Raw genomic sequence first — 18,599 nt, forward strand, 5'->3', positions numbered from 1 at the left:
TCTCGCCACCACAGTATTAGAAGAAAAAAGCTGGAATAACTTTAGATGAAAAAAGAAAATAGACTTCTGGTTATCGTGCTGTGATTGAGTGTCTGTTGGACTTTTATACTAAATAAAATAGATCATCATAGATATTAAAGCTTAGTGACGAAAGAAAATAGCTGAAATCATAGAAAGAATATGAAAAATCAGTCTGGTTATATCTGTTACAATGTAATGGATATATGATATTAGTTGCAAAAACATGTTCTTGCCATATTTGTTTGCCAATTAAGAGTTCTACTGTCGGTCAATTTCATCTACCAAATTTCTATCTTTGAATTAGCTCTAGTCAAAGGATTTCTGTAATTTGGCAAAGAAAAATATTTGAGACTGCTGTAAAATTTTTGAAGAGATGTAAAATACTATACCAACTATTTTTAGTGGTCTTGTGACAGATATATTTTTTTATTGATGTATATAGATTATGGCATCTATGCAAAATGCATATGCTCTATCCTCCGACTTGAACTCTGACTGCATGACATACACATGTGATTTGCTGATAGATGAAAATCTGCAATATGTATGTAATGATAATGATATATCAAGAGGATGTTGATTCTTCCATACTAACTGAGGGTTGCATCAAAAAGAGAAAAGTAATTCATTCCTACTTCCAGCAAAGTTTGCAAGTCCAAGTTGAACTAAAGAATGTAGACACTAATAAAGTCTTATAGCTACCTTGGATCTTTCAAGATTTAAAATATTATCTGTAGATGATTTTAAGAAATAGTCAGTAATAACTGAAAAGGTGTACTACTGAGATGTGATGATTCCCCCACAAAGAGTTATGTTGTTTGATGTAATAATCAAATAGTAGTAGGGTGGTAGGTTAATACTAATGTTAGATGAGTTCAAAATAGTATTCTGTCATTTTCATTCCACATTCAGATTGAACTACATTCTTGATAAGATTACTTAATGTTTGTTTCTCTGTTGTTGATGAGGTTGATACGCCTCCCTTTGATAATCATCAATTTTTGTGCTATGTACATCACTCATAGCAGGGTGCAATTGATGTTGCTGGTTCTATGAATATTTTTATTCAAGACAAAAGGTTACATTATAAGATATTGATATTTAAAGGGTTAGACCGGTTTATTTTCAACGTGAAGAATTACGCTAATCATGCGTGAAACTATATCTAAACCCTTTATATAGTTTCTGTAAATTTACCTAGCCACCAAGGAATCAAAATTGAAATTTTTTCTTGTGCATGGTTTCTTAGCGTTTTCGAAAATACAGACATGCGCAGAAGGTTTTGTTTACAAATGGCGACAAATTAAGATGGCGATAAGAAATATAAAATTTAACTTTGTTTGTGTACTTCTCTGGTTGTTACATGTAAATTATGGAGTTATAACATTATAGCTAAATTAACAAAATCACAAGAAATAACAAGAAATAACTATTTTCCAGAACAGTAAAAAATGGAGGCCTTGAAATTTAAAATACTTATGTAACCGTTAAAGAATTATTTTATCGATTGTGACTTAACGCTTGAATTTTTCAAGTTGAAACTTTCATGAAAGGTAAGAGGCATCTTCCTCTATGAGTTGGCATGAAGAATAATGTATTTCACGATAGAAAAGCCCTGACAATCAAGATCAATCCCATTGGGGATAATGCTGCTCTTACTTTGAAATGTATTGTTAAATGAAGTGAGGACATGTAAATGCAATATTTCTTACTCAAAATACAATAATCTTTTTCATTTATTACAAAAAAATATAGAGGTATGTGCTCTTTAAACAAGGAAACAGGTTTAAATAGGAATCGTCAAGGAAAGATTTACTCGAAACTGTTATCTCCAGGAATTTTCAAAAGTGAACAGAAGATTCATGCCATTGACATTGACTTTTTGGAAAGAGATATTAGTTGTACTATTCCAGGTAAAGGTGACAACACAAAAACAAGCCATTGCATCAAAGTAACTTTAAGGGTTTTCACAGATTATATCACTGGTTTATACTAGAAATTCACCTGGGGGTACTAATATGTTAAAATATCATTGGCATCATTTTTACACAGAACACCAAAACACATTGCAACCAGCTTTCATCTCAAAAAGTACATGTTTATGTACCCACAATCAAAATATGGCACTTCTTAAAGGCATTCAACATTCAGGTGCCACTGTTGCATGAAACTAAGAAAAGTTCTTGTGTGAGCTTTCAGATGTAAAACAGATAATAACAATATGATAATTGATATCAGAATCCAAATGTTGAATAACTAAGTTAGAGTCTGAGAACAAAAAGCTTAAAATCTTATTATGAAATTAAAAGAATTATGCAATAAAAAAAAATGAAAAAGGATGACATCTTGTACATCAGTAAATGTAGTGAATTATTTGGCATCATGCAATTTCCTAATTTTAAGGTAATCCTATTCAATGAGAAACTTCAAGCTTACAATTTTGCTCATAAATCACTTCCATAAAGGCCATATTAACAACATATTTATTTTAAGAATTCTGTCTCTGATAACATTAAAACCAGGAATATCCATAAAATGAGGTTATCAGGTGTGTAGGTTTAAACCTTTTTAATTACTAAGATCAATGATGACAAATTTCTTTTATCAATTATTAAGCACGTTCACCTTCCGATTAGGACCTAAAAGACACAAAATTGTTCTCACTGTGCCTTGTAATATTGAACTGTAAATAATTATTAACAAGAGCTGTTAACTAAGTAAAAATTGTACCTAATAACATCCCTTGTTAATATAATATAGAAGTTGTGTTGTTATTTCTAATAATTGATACTTAATCCGATTTAATAAAAAGGAATGTCAGCTTGACAACTCTCTGACTTTGACAAATGCTGTAATCCAATAAGTGGTGAAAATGAACCTCTTAAGAAAGTTGATTTTGTAAAAAATATTGATGGTTAAATGGAGCTTCAAGAGATAAAGTTATCCTGGATAGTATGATTAAAATTGACGCAAATTTTACACTGGATATTAAACTTACAATGACATGAAGACATGAAAGAGGGTCAAACCATTCCATGTTGGAATGAAGCTGGATTAAATTGTAAAGAACAGAAATTAACAGAAACATGCTACTGTTTTTTTTTTTAAATTAAATAGTCCAACAAAAATAGACAAAATTTGATATTATAATGAAACTGAATGTAAAGAAGTAATTTTTTAATTAAATATAAAGCAGTAGAAGTGACTTGTAGAGATTACTTATTTATCACATATTTTTACTGGAATCAGAATTTGTATTCATGTATTTAATTTCTTTTAGATAATTAAAAATAGAATTACAAATTTGACAAAATATTTAATATAACCTAATCTGTGGTCTATATACTCATAAAATAGAATCTATATTTTGTTAAGACCCCTGCAATTTATTCTAAATCAAAATAATTATAAGTTGAACTTGCGATACACCATAGCTTGTGTCTGGGACCTGTCTGATCTCGAGGTACCTAATTATAATGTACATTATATACATTTAACTTATTGTCTATAGTTTGGTTATGGAAGGTTGAGAATCTAGACAGAATTAAATAAATATTTGCCAAATTTATTATAGAACAGCTTTTTTATGTCTGTGACCTGTCTGCTCTTTTAGTTCCAAGAAATTACCTACATCATATATACAGAGAATGGGGGTTGAGCTAGGTGTATAAGATAACTATCTGTCTCTGATAAATAAATAACTTTCTCTCATTACAAACACACAATACTCTCAGGTTATAGTACTAACTAATTATTTTACCCTTTACTCTGCTATTTTTAGATCATAGTCTTCATCAACCCAGTCAAATCAGGATCAGATAACTCATTACATCCTCATAAAGACCAATGGCATCCTGTCTGTGATCATATCTTAAAGATTTCAAGAACTTTGAGAAAATCTCACTTGAGTGTTTTTTTATTGTCCAGTTGGATGATTTTTAATTGATAACTCATAAGTATCAATATATTCATTATTTGACATAAATTTTACTTCCCAACATACCAAACAGTTAAACGTTGTATCAAACTCAATATTAGATATGATAATCGTGGCAGGGTGCGTTTATTTAATTGTCGTCTTATCTTAATGCACCACTTTTGTTATAATAAGTATATAATTATACCTTACACTGGCCCAATACTAATGTTCTAATTATTGTCCTCATAACTGTACTGATCATACTGGACCTGGTCACTTTCTGTCATTGGTCAGCTTAGTGAGTTTTCAGTGTATTTTAGCACTCAGAAACTTAACTTTTGTCTTAATCTTTGAAAGTGAGTTGGCTTTATTGCAACCTTTGTGAATTAGTGGTCTTGCTATTTATCCCGTTTCATCATAAATATTTACATCCAAGCTACCCAGACATGTGTGTTTTGGGTATAAGTAGCATAATTGTCTTTCTTGGTGACAGTGTTTTGTCATGTTTTATGCTTCTCAATACATTTCAGCTCAATGTCTTATCTATGGATAGAAAGCAAATTAAACTTTTACGGCTATTAATTTTTCAGTTGGCTACCTTTGAGTATACTATCATACCAAGTGGGTATTCCACTGAACTAAGCATGAAATATGTCTACTATTGAACTTCATCAGCCTTTTATATGGAGATTGTCTTTGAAATGGAAACTATTTCTTAATCCAAATATAGTCAAAAAATATACTTATGTAGCTAGTAGTTTTGCTATATTTACCAACAAGAAAAGATGCATGACTCAATCTATGGCTGCTGTCAATCAGAAGGTCCTTTGTGATGATTTCAGACATTATATCAAGCAACTGAATTGATTTTTGTTGGTCAAATTTAAGAGCAAAAGAGAAATTGAACTATTGCAGGAAAGGAGATGGGTGCATCAACAAAATTATGATATGAAATGACCTTGGTGAGAGCTATATAACTCCAGAATGATCTAACACAATCAATTTATCTGTCTTCATTGAACCCTGAAATGACCGTATAAGTACCATTTTATGAACAGTTTCTTATAGGCATATTTAACATTCAAAGAGCTTGCTCAAAATTGTATTCCATAGCAACTCCAACTTTATGACAAAAATAAATGTTTATTTCTGTGAACAATCCCATCCATGAAGTTCTTATAATCACAAGCCAGTCATATTTTAACTAATCCAAGGGCATTAACTCTGCAACCCTTTGACTAAAATCATGAAATTGAACTTTTTTAAGGTAGATGTGCAATTTTTTGCAGACTAAATCTGTGTTTGGTGATGCTCTTGATCATGGCCCTATAATCTTTGTTTAATGATTCTTTAAAAAAATCCAGCAGGAAGTGATTTAAATTGACAACAGAACATACAACTGCAGAATTTTTGCCTTAAGAATCAGTGGAAGAATATGTAGGTCAAAGAAGATTTTTTCAAAAACTTGTTCACTTAGCAAAAAATACACATTTGATGTTACATCATTTGATTGCCTATAGCCAAGAAAATTTTTTCATTATCTCTAACAATTTGTCAAAATGCAGGCTAGAAATTGATTTGAAAACACCGGATGTATCTGTTGCAACTGGAGGAAATGTGGAAGCAGTAAAAAGGATACTAGTTAAAGAGTTTATGACCTTGCTATAGGAGGTATTGATTAGTCAATTCTGTTGATTGGACTAACTATAGGGTTCTGTCATGAATCTAGCCAATTAGAGTCTTTACAACTGTTACAAACCCTGGTCTAATTTCTACTTGTGACTAGGTCTCCACTAACATAAGCAGATAATATCATTGCCTTCTCAATGTATTTCAATATCTTTAACACATTCTAGGTTTCCTAAACCTAATCTCTTCACAAATTAGCTCACATACAGATAAAGAGCTCATACAGATTTCTTCTGTCAGATGTCTTTATTTAGATTATAGAGACTAAAAATCAATCCACAGGAAACTCTTCTACAACTAGTAATTTTCATTAGCAATGTCAAAGATAACTGCAGAGCATAATACTGAGAAATAACTTATTTCACAAGAACTTGTAAGAAATAAATAATCAAAGCTAACCTGTACTTATTTGGTAAGATTACAGATAGCCATAAGGATTTAACTCATATAGTTCAGAGATAAACAGTGCTTAGGTTAGCCTAGTCTCTCAGTGGGTTCAAAAGTAGCCGGCAGCCAGTGAAAAGCGCCGTTTAAAATCCTCATTTTGTGCCGTTTTCACCGGCTACTTTTCGTTGAAAACACGTAAAAAAAAAATTTTACTTTCGCTTTTATAAATCGAAATTTTACGGTATTTTACGGTATCCTTATTTTTACAGAAAACGAAATCAATAAACAACTTAGACGCCGTTGCATAGGTCTTTCTACTATTACTAGATAATCCTGCTAGACTGGATGTCCGAATCTAATGTGATCTGTATCTTCGTTTCATAAAATCCTTTTAACATTTTATGACAGCCCGTAAACTTTCCATTCTTGCAATTTGTTTTTCTGACCAACTTATGCAGGGGACATAATAACTGACATGGCATCGCTAATTGAGATACAATTTCAAGCAAAATAGAATGTAATTTTCGTCAGTAAAGCATTTTTTTTTTCATTTGGACGATATAAGATTTGTTTCATAACCTCCGAATAAAAAACGACACTATTGTTCACGCTTTTGGGAATCGGGATATGGCTTACACTAGCTTGGTAGATCTGGACCCTACCAATCGACAATCAACTAGAATTGGAAAGCTTCGTCATTTTCAAAAAGATATAAAACACATTTAATTTAGAGAGGTTCTTAAAAAAAAAATAATGACAGGCTTATAAATATTCGTAACTGTATAAATTGCAACCCTGAGCTTCCTATATTTCTCGGTTAGTTTTGTCTCTCTCAATCGAGATTCATACGCGTACGACCTTGAAAATTTAGACTCAATGTCATGAAAAGATAGAAATAACAGTAACAAACAAATATTATTTCTATCTTTGGCTTTGAATTGATTGAAAAATGCAATTAAAATATAACCGTAAGAACAAAAGTATTTGTTGAAGACAAGTTGGTGGATATGCGCTATCTCTACTCAAAATTATGGTGTCTACGTTATGCCAACTTGTTTACTTTTTGCGTCCGGACTGGTAGTTAATTATTATGTGACAGATTTTCTCCGATTCATTCGAATGTATGAAATGGTGCGTATTATACAGTAATTAATTCTAATTAATATTTAGAAACACATTTTGTATTAAAATTACAATCAAGTGACAAGGTTTTTACACAATTATGATGCCATTCATAACTTAGAAATTTGCAGAGCTGCTCTATATTCTTGAAAGTGCTGTGCATTTTCAATTGTCGCATTAAAAACAAACTGCTTCACTAAATAGTTATGGAAATCCATCATAAAGCTTAAAACTTATGTTTGATTAATAAATAAATTTTTAATTAATATTTAATAAGTGCCAGAATTATGCATGTCTGATGTTTCATTTTCCAAATTTTCTTTGGGGAGGTATTAACTCCCCTTGACTCTTATCTTCCGCCAATGAATCTTGGAAATACCAGCCTCCTACTTTTCTGAAACTGCCCCCTACTTTAAAAACTTTTGAACCCCCTGGTCTCTAGAAAAAATAAGAAAAATAATGACTATATAAGACCAGACTAAGCACTGATTCAAGGCAGCATACCCTCAAACCACCATTTGTTTGATGTAATAAAGTAAATGACGTCTTTCCCACCCTAATCAAGCTAGCCATGCCCAAGATCTCAATTCATACAGATTATATTTTCTTGAAATACTTCTGTAAATTTGGTTTGTGTAAAAGAATAATTAAAATCCTTTACTATTCACACACAAGCATTTGTTTTGAATCGTACAAATATAGACACAAATGATATATGACAAAGTTTTATGTAGATAATACTTTTGTTCGTATAATTTGAGTAAAGGCAATTCCCTGACATTATGCATTTTTATATGAGATAAACACACAGTATGATTAGTTTTCTATTGTCTTAGCAGATGAATAATTTTCATTTTCCACAAATATACACAAAGATAATTGGATTTTATAGGATTTTATTTCAATATTCTGAATATCAACATTTGTTTTTAATTCATCGCTGTAAGTTTACATTAGATCACTCTTCAATTGTACATGTCTGGAGTCAGTTTTAGTCAGATTGCTCAGCCTGTGTCTATCTTTATTTATAGCTTGTTTGTTTCTTAAATAATGCATAATCTTTTGTAAACTACCTTTGTCATGCTTTCTGCTTGTGAAATATTGATAAACCACACTTTGTAGAAGTGGCAAATTTTGGTAATGATTTGTAATCTTCATGCAGTTCTGGTAACTTTGAATAAGATAGAATTTCGGTCAAAAATGTACATATATATTGATATTCTATGAATGAAGATTGACTTCTTGGTAGAAAAGATCTATGAAAACTAAGTCTCTATGTGATTAAAAATTTAATAATATTATTCCAGAATTTACTTTTACTCTTTTGTACATTTATCAATCAACAACAGGAAGATATTTCTTTATTTTTCAAGTAAAGAATAAAGAACTTTAATATAGTAAAGGACTAAATTATGCATTTCTTACAGTTCTTTTATTATTTATCCTCTTATTTATGAAGCCAGGGTAATAACATTTTCTGTCACTTGTATTTTCAGATCGTAATTTTGTGATAGCCAATGCCCAGGTGGAAACACTACCAATCATCTTCTGTAACGATGGTTTCTGTGAGCTGACTGGATGTTCCAGGGCAGAGGTAATGCAAAAGTCATCATTATGTGACTTTATGCATGGTCCTCTCACCTCTGCCCTGGCTATACTACAGATTAAAGAGGCCCTACAAGGGAGTGAAGAGAAACAGGTGGATATATTGTATTACAAGAAAGATGGTGAGTAGATGAAATTATTATTTGAACCCTTACAAGGCCTAATGCCATGCTAAGCATGTAACTTTGACATAAGGCCCACATTTAAATAGTAATATAGAACCGAAAAAAAACTTGATGTTACTCTTAGTTTCTATATTCATAAAACTGACGTAGTTTCAGTTGGACAAGTAGAACTTTGATACAAATTGTTTTATAGAAAACAAACTGAAAACTCTACAAAATCAATAATTTGAAAAAACTTATCTAACCACAATATACACAAATACTAAGAAGTAAGGGACAGAAGATGGCAGTTGGTTAACAGAAACATGGCAGTAAATATCCTAGCTCAGCTTGCTATAAGTTTAATTAGATTGGGTCAGACAGACCTAAAGATTCAGTGTAAAAGAGCAATGTAATGAGATTTGATGTGAAAAATATGATGCTTTGGAGTTTGTTTGAAATTCCTGTAACATCTCAAAGCCTTGTTTTCTTTTCATTGGTGCCAAGTTGTTGTCAAAGTTAATGAATAAAGACTAATAATAAATTCTACATCAATCATCATTTATTGTAATAGAAATCATAGAGATTGACACTTAATCAAAGTTGATTCAACAATACAATCTACTACTATATTTTCTACTCTTGACTCTTGCTAATATTTTTTACCTCATACTTTTATTTACTCTAATTGAAAATTGCCTTTCATTTTATTTTAGCAGTTGATTTTACTCACTTCATTTGTGATGAGACTTATTTAAATCAGTTGCAATTGCAATTATACAAAGCAGACACAGCCAATTGAAGCCAATAAGCAGCAAGAGTGAGCTTATTTAACTCTCAGCCAAGCGCCTGAAGGGCGCGAAGGATGAGAGAAATTATATGAATATTTAGCCCGAGGGCTTGAGGATTAATATTGCATATTCCTGGTTATCCAGCCCGAATATGCTCGAACACTCATGTTTAAAGTAAAAATAAAACCATGAACCCTGACCTATGTCACGTGATCATAGTTGATGTCAGGCCCAGCAACCTCTTGTCAGTGTCTATTTAAAGCCAGGCATGTTGTCAACCTTAAATTATATAAACATATAACCCGGGAGGGACTTGGGAGGGCTATATATTCATATAATTTCTCTCATCCTTCGCGCCCTATCGGGCGCTTGGCTGAGAGTTAAATTATATTCCATCTATGCCCTTCGGGAATTTCGGATTAATATTGCGTAATTTAAAGAGGTTGACAACAAGAATTGAAAAAAGATTAAAAATTCTGAAAATGTTCATAATTTATTCAACACAACATCTAAAAAGGAAGGCAGAATATCTCTGTTATAGAAGTCAGCAAAAGTCTTCTCTGACCTCCAATCACCTGTCTTCAGTATTTCTGAAATAGAAAGTCCTGCTAAGTTAGCAGCAGACGAGGCAGCACCTCTTAAGGAATGTGGTTTAAAAATATCTGTATTAATGCCAGAAGAAATCAAAGCTTCTTTAATCCACCTGGAAATAGTAGAAGCACATACAGCTTTTTTATTGAAAAAAGAAATAAATAAACTTTGTGTTTTACGTTTATTCTCTGTTGTTGAAATATATGTATAAATTTTTATAATTATTTATGTTAACACTATATAGAGGTCGTGAAGGACGAGATGTTTTTAATATACTCGATGTTGAGAGACTTATAGCTGTCCCGGAATCTTTCACAGAATCTAAAGAGAAAGATGCTAATGTTTGACAACGTTGGGCAGTTGACAATGACAACAGAGAAACTGCTTTAATTGTAAGCATTCGTAGAGACAATGAATCCAACGGATACAAAGAACTTAAATATCGTAATAAAATAGATATATCCCATGTTGCCAAGTAGCGTGGCTTAGGAGGTTTTTGTACAAAAACACCTTTCATGAAACGAGTAAGTAAAGGATGGTCTTTTAGATGGGAATTCCCTACCGTTAGCAAAGTCTGAATTATACTTGAACGTGTTGCATTTATAACACTATATGAGCAATTAGATTTGTACAAAACCCCAAGAAAATTTAACAAATTCTCTATAGATTGAAATAAGGGATTGATTTTCCCTTGCACACATCAAAGATTCCATCTATTCCAAGCCAACTGATATTGCTTGTTTGTTTTAGGTCGCCATGAGTTAAGGATGAGTTCTGCAGACTCTTTTAAAATGCCTTTACTCTGAATGTTTGTCCTGATACAAGACAAACGGTCAACCTGAGGGAATTGCCTTTCAATGGATGCAACGCACCGCTGTGGACTAACTTCAATAAATCTCTTCTCTTGGGCAAAAGAAGTGGGTAATCCACCAAAAGGTTTAAAAGTAGAGGATACCAAACCTGGGTTGACCAAGCTGGAACAACCATTATTGCCCAAGATACCTTGTCCAACATAATCTTGTTGAGGATCCGTGGTATTAAACTGAAAGGAGCAAAAATGTAAGGATAATAATTGCTCCAAGAAAAAGTGAAGGCATCGCAAGCTACACAGTAAGGATCTGGATACCAAGAAACGTAAGGTTCAATCTGATAATTTAAGGAGGATGCAAATAAATCTATATCCGGAGTACCAAAATAGTTACAAATCTTATTAAATGTATTCTCATGGAGCATCCAATCCGCAGAATTTGAAAAATTCCTTGATAAAAAATCAGCCTCCAGGTTGAATTTACCCTGGATATGCTTAGCAGACAAATATATATTCCGTCTAGAACACCATAACCAAATAGATTTGGACAATTCATGTAATAAATTTATTGCACCTCCAAGATTGTTGATATAAGCAATAGCAACAGAATTATCAGATTGTATACAGATGTGTATATCATGGAGTTCAGAACAAAGACTTTCCAAAGCCTTAGACACTGCCAACAGTTCTAAGAAATTAATGTGATTTCCTTGTTCACTTGGAAGCCATAAAGAATTTGTCTGAAAATTATTTAAGTGAGCTCCCCAACCCATTTCAGATGCATCGGTGGTTACCATCTCATCCACTGGTGGGGGCTGAATATGATTCCCATTAAAAAGATGGCATTTGTCAATCCACCAATAAAGTTCCTGGATCATATAAGAGTCAAGTTTCGCAACAGTATCGTAGTCAAGGTTGGATTGTGAAAGCTATGTTGTTTTGCCTTTGTCTAAATAGTGTATATAAAATGAGGCAGGTCGGATTGCAGTTCTACTAAAAGAACAAAGACCAATAAAGGAGGCTAAATCTCTTACAGTGAAAACAGAAGCTAATAAATTACTAGCTGAAGAGACAATCTTATCTAACTTATCCTGAGTCATCAAAACTTGTGTTTATAATAAACCCAAGAAAAACTAATTCTTTAGATGGTTTTAATTTTGATTTTTCAAAATTTACTTCAAATCCAAGACTATGAAACAAATCTATAGCCTTACATGTGTTAGACCTTGATTCTTCAATAGTTGAAGATGAGAAAAGTGAATCATCTATAAAGTAACAGCAAATAATTGATTGCTTTCTCAAGAAAGAAAAAATTGGTTTCAAAACTTTGGTAAACACCCGAGGTGCTGATGAAATACCAAATGGCAAACATTTGAAATGATAAATTACATCACGCCAAACAAAACATAAGAACTTCCTATCACTTGGATTAATTCCAATGGAAAAATAGGCGTCACAAAGATCTATTGATGTTAAAAAGCTGTTCTTAGTAATAGATTTCAGAGCAACCGACAAAGTTTCCTGTTTAAAATGGTCATAAGATACAAAATCATTTATTAACTTTTTAAGATTGATAACAGGTCTCAAGGTACCATTCTTTTTAAGTACTAAAAACAAATTCGAAATAAATTGGTCTGGTGCGGGATCACAAGGTTCAATTATTTTTAAGGAGTTTCCTTACTTCCTGATCAATGACATCAATCTCAGTCACAGAAAGGTATGGTGAATTCGGCAAAGACCACTGAACAGGTAAAGAGTCAAATTCAATTTTGTAACCATTACTTATTGTATCAATAATCCAACTATCAGTTGTAAGATTCTGCCAATTTTTTGAAAACTTTGAAAACTGACCAGCTCTAAAAGTTTCCTTACTAGTTTTCTTAGGAGTACTTACATGATCTATTGACTCTTTGTGTAAATACCTCTGGCTTTGCCTCGAGTACTGTATGGTCTGCCCCTGTTCTGGTAATTTTTGTAACTTGGATAATATGCTGCTCTTCGATCTGGAGGTTAAAATCTCCTCTGGCCTCCAGCTAAAAAAGGCCTCTTATACCAAGATCTACTATATGAAGCATTTGAATAATTATCAAATTTCTTATTATTGTAGCTCATCGGAGTGTAAAGTTTGGCAGATTGGTCTATTTCCTTGATTCTGGTTGAAATGTCTGGACCAAACAGAGTTCCAGAGATAGGTCGAGAAGCAGAGCAAAGAGGATGGTATCTCTTACTTTAAAAAGGTTTCATCAAGTGTCGACGTCTCAGAGAAATTTCATTCAATGAGTTGCCCAAAATTACAACAGAGTCAATTAAAGCAACTTGACTGTTCTGATCAATGGTGCGATCCTTAGATGCCAAGATTGACAGAAGAGGGCAATACCAATGCTTATCAATTTTTGGACATCTTGAAGAGACAAATCCTGAGATTGGGCAGCCTTTGGTAAAATGTTCCAGATGTCTCCATCCACGAGTGGTGCGACCAAACATTTAAAATTTTCCGGTATAGAGTATTTGGATGTCAATTTAGCAACTTCTACTTTTTTTAGTAGTGGCAACAGAAACTAACAAGATTATCAGAGACTGGATTACCAAAAGTATCATCCCCTTGGAATATCTTAGGGATATCAAAATCATCCTCCTGAACCTCAGTGGTTTCCTCAAGAAACTCATCATAATTTCTTGAGGATCAACCAGATCAATAACTGGTTCGTTATAAAAATTATCTGGAGAACTAACATTTTGTTCTAAATTTCTTACATCCTGAATATGATCGCCTAAATCAACATTAGTAGGCCTATAAATATTATCATTGTTTAATTGTTTATCTACAATAGATGTTAAATATGCAATTTGATTCTTTAAATCAGCTAGTTCGTTTCTGTTAAATTGTTCTTTATCAATTTGTAAACTATTAATCTGCCCACCACCGCTCGTGGTATCATCTAATTTATGACCTGTGGTCCTATTTATTGAATTCGGATTAACGAAAACATCAGAACGATCATCAGTATTATTAAATGAGGCCAAGTGATCGTACACGTTGGATTTGTTCCCGTACGAGAAATATTTGAAGATTTCTTACTTGTAGCTGAAATTTTCTCCACGTTTTTCCTTTTCCATTTGTTTACATTGGAAGACTTTACTTCCGGTTTCGAAGCGTTTGTTATTAGATCAACAAACTTAGACGTATCGCCCTGATTAGTATTATTAATCAAAATATTTTCAGCAATACTCAAGTCTTGAGATGTGAAACCAGTAAAATCTTGATCGGAAAAATCACTCATATTGTAATTCATTAAAGATTGAACCGACGGAACAACCAACATAAAATATATGATGCTAAAAATAGCAACACAAATGGCAAATCGAATCAGCGACACGACTTTAATTATTGATAATATCATAGAAAAATAATCAACAAAATGAATTAAAAAAATTGAACAAATACTTGAGGAACACCTCAAACTTGTAAGAGTATTCGAGCTCTATCCTGGTCTAGATCAAAACAGAAAAAGACACTGACAAGAGGTTGCTGGGCCTGACATCAACTATGATCACGTGACATAGGTCAGGGTTCATGGTTTTATTTTTACTTTAAACATGAGTATTCGGGCTGGATAACCAGGAATATGCAATATTAATCCGAAATGCCCGAAGGGCATAAATGGAATATAATTAGGGTTTAGATAGGGAATACTTAATTAATCTAGGTTAAAACAAGAAGTATTTCTAAAATTTCATAAAAAATAAGGGTATAGGTTCAGGTGGATATCAGGATAAAAAGCATTGATAGGTAGGTAGATGACAAGTTAACATTCGCAAACTAAGCATTGATAGATGGCAAAATGGTTTTTATATGCCCACATGAAATGGGGGGGCGTATATTGTTGTCACCCATGTCCGCCCATCCGTCCACAATTGCTTATAAACACTCTACAAGACACAATTCTTGACAGATTTTGACAACTTGGTATGAGTGTTTGTAATCACCCATGAGGATGAACCCTATTGAAAATCAGAAGAATTGAAAAATATTAAGTAATAAGTTATTGCCCTTGTTCTTGAAAACTCGTTAAATTTTTAGCTTGTAAATACTCTAGAAGGCACAATTCTTAACGGATTTTTGGCATGAGTGTTTGTTATCACCCAAGAATAAACCCTATTGAAAATCAGAAAACTTCAATTTCAGCTCTTAAACACTTAAAGGCATGATTCTTGCCGGATTTTGACAAAACTTGGTTTAATTATTCAGAACTGCGCTGAAAGATGAATATTTGCCTTATAGAGTTTTCACGAGCTAAAAATTGAACCTGTTTTCAAGAACAAGAGCAATAACTCATACTCAATATTATTCAGTATAGCCCTAAAGATTTCAAAAGAAGTGTGTCCTTCATACTGGTGATTGTTACTGTACTGCTAAATATTTTTATTCAAAATCAAAGCTGCCAGTGGGCAAGCTATCTTAAAGAATGGTTTTAAGATATTTCAGTATTTTTCTTGAGGCGATATTACTGACAATGTTAATTCGATACTGGTATTTATTGTGATACCTGCATATTGCCCAGCCCTACACATAAGATGTTCAGATCCTTTTTATACGCCCACACGTAAGATGGGCGTATATTGTAATCACCCCGTCGGTCCGTTCACATTTGGCTCGTGCTCACTCTACAGGCTACAGTTCCTTATGGATTCTTTTGATTTTTATTTTGTATGTCAATGTTGTTATGAAGATGATCCCTATTGATTTTCGTGATAATCAAATAATTTTTCACCGAAATATCGTGTCTGACTTGACGTTTTTCTCTATTAGCTATATTGTGCAACTCGTGCTCACTCTACATGCTACAATTTTTTACAGATTCTTTTGATTTTTATTTTGTGTGCCAATGTTATTATGAAGATGATCCCTATTGATTTTTCGTGATGATCGGATAATTTTTTATGGAAATATCCTGTCTGACTTGACGTTTTACTCTATTGGCTATATTGTGCAATTCGTGCTCACTCTACAAGCTACACTTTTTTACAGATTCTTTTGATTTTGTGTGTCAATGTCATTATGAAGATGATCCCTATCGATTTTTGTGATGATCGAATAATTTTTCACCAAAATATCCTGTCTGACTTGAAATTTTACTCTATTAGCTATATTGTGCAACTTGTGCTCACTCTACAAGCTACAATTCTTTACATTCTTAGATTCTTTTGATTTTATGTGTCAATGTCATTATGAAGATGGTAAATATATCGAATTTCATAATACTTACAATCAAAGCTATCTGTGGGCGTATGTTACCTTGCCTGGCAAGCTATATTTGAAGATATTGTCAATATAAGATGTAATTAAATTTTGTTATTTTTTTATCTTTACAGTATTTACACATTTGAAAAAGGCCCATTAAATTTTGTTAATTTTGTAAAAAGGGCCAATCTATTTAAGATGTATTATCTTTATGGATTATGATTAGAATGTTTTATTAACTGTCTGCACCAATAGTTGCACTTCCAATCATATACCTTGTTATTGATTTTATGTATTTATGTTTCAACTTTCATTTTTGGTTGAAAAAGAGATGTGTTAGAACAGATAACATAGCTCTGTTTGCTTACACCTATCAATTACCTTCCTGAACAGATCATTTTATTTTCAAACTTAGCTGCCATGAAAAAATGCTCCAATGGCTTTCTTAAAACTTCTGAGTTGTAATTCTTATTCATCTGATATTTTTTTACAAACACCTATGATATTGATAAGACATATAAAAATTCATACAAGCAAGATAATATAGGTAGTTGGTTTTTATACGCCCACATGAATATGTGGTCGTATATTGTCGTCGCCCCTGTCCGTCGGTCTGTTGGTCCGTCCGTCAACATTTCTTGTGAGCACTATAGAGACTACAGTTTTTATCTGATTTTGATAAACCTTGGTGTGACGCTTTAGATTGATAAGATCTCGGTCAAGTTCGAATTTGACATATTTTCGATGAACGGTTTTTGAGATATTGCCCTTGACTTAGAACGCCTTGAAATTTGTTAAAAATAGTTCGTGAGCAGGATTGAAGCTGCAGTTTTCATCCGATTCTGATGAAACTTGGTGTGATCATTGGAATTCATAAGATCTCGGACAAGTTCTAACTTGACACATTTTCGATGAACGGTTTTTGAGTTATTGCCCTTGACTTTGTTAAAACGCGTCGAAATTTGTTAAAAATAGTTTGTGAGCAGGATTGAAGCTACAGTTTTCAACCTATTCTGATGAAACTTGGTGTGATCATTGGAATTGATAAGATCTCGGACAAGTTCTAACTTGACACATTTTCGATGAACGGTTTTTGAGTTATTGCCCTTGACTTTGTTAAAACGCGTCGAAATTTGTTAAAAATAGTTTGTGAGCAGGATTGACGCTACAGTTTTCAACCGATTCTGATGAAACTTGGTGTGATCATTGGAATTGATAAGATCTCGGATAAGTTTTAACTTGATGCAATTTTGATGAACGGTTTTCGAGTTATTGCCCTTGACTTTGTAAAAACGCGTCAAAATCTGTTCGTGAGCACAATAGAAGCTACAGTTTTCAACCGATTCTGATGAAACTTGGTGTGATCATTGAAATTGATAAGATCTCGGACAAGTTCTAACTTGACGCATTTCCGTTAATGCCATTAACTTACGAAAAACACGTTAAAATTTGTTTGTGAGCACAATAGAAGCTACAGTTTTCAACCGATTCTGATGAAACTTGGTGTGATCATTGGAATTGATAAGATCTCGGACAAGTTCTAACAAGAGATATTTTTGATGAACATTTTTTGAGTTATTGCCCTTGACTTTGTAAACACGCGTCAAAAGTTGTTTTTTGCCCTTGATTAGAGCTGTGTGATTTGATTGTTTGTTGTATTTGGGTTATTGATATTGATTTTAAAAAATTTTGTGGAATTATTCAGTATGAATAATTTCTTCAATATGAGAAAATTCGTACTTTAGTCACTAAAGACTGTTTTATTTTTTCTGACAGCTGCCAGTGGGCGTATGTTACCTTGCAATGCAAGCTATCTTTCCAACCTGAAATAGGATTTAAAGATGAAATGAAAGGGAAATTTTCATAAAACAGACACGAATAACTCCTCAGATCAAAAAATAGAAATAAAATATTGTTCAAAGTAACAAGTATATTTTGTTGTCTAAAGTTTTAGTATTATAGACTAAATGATGGAATGAATGGTTTTTTTTTCCTTTCAGAGGAAATTTTACCAATAAATCAGACAGACAGATTTCTAACAAAACTATGAAAAACTCCTGGTAACAATTTCTCGAGGAAAAAATAAGATTGTGTAGAATAGGCCTGTCACTTATCTTTTGTGAAGTTCACAAAATGAACTGTTAACAAGTTGATTGACTCAGCCAAATACATGACAGAATAATGAAAAAAGATTATTTAAGTGTGCTGTTATTCAGTTAGATACAATAACCTTGTTTCAATAGAAAAACTACATTCATTGACTGAATTCTTCTCCAACAAGATCTACCAAATCTCTTTAACATCTTTTCTTAGATTAGTA

The 18,599-nt window shown here is 32.6% G+C and overlaps 1 protein-coding gene across 1 annotated transcript in view; it reads left to right on the top strand.

Moving 5' to 3' along the window:
• Positions 1-18,599, top strand: part of LOTGIDRAFT_126829 (hypothetical protein) — a gene marked incomplete at both ends in the record, with an annotated part of 96,941 nt that overhangs the window by 32,102 nt on the left and 46,240 nt on the right. The window contains one exon of the mRNA XM_009063021.1: positions 8,635-8,865. Coding sequence (XP_009061269.1) covers positions 8,635-8,865 — 231 coding nt within the window. The remainder of the gene's footprint in view (positions 1-8,634; positions 8,866-18,599) is intronic.

The sequence above is a fragment of the Lottia gigantea genome (assembly GCF_000327385.1).
Source record: "Lottia gigantea unplaced genomic scaffold LOTGIsca_55, whole genome shotgun sequence".
NCBI classification, from domain to species: domain Eukaryota; kingdom Metazoa; phylum Mollusca; class Gastropoda; family Lottiidae; genus Lottia; species Lottia gigantea.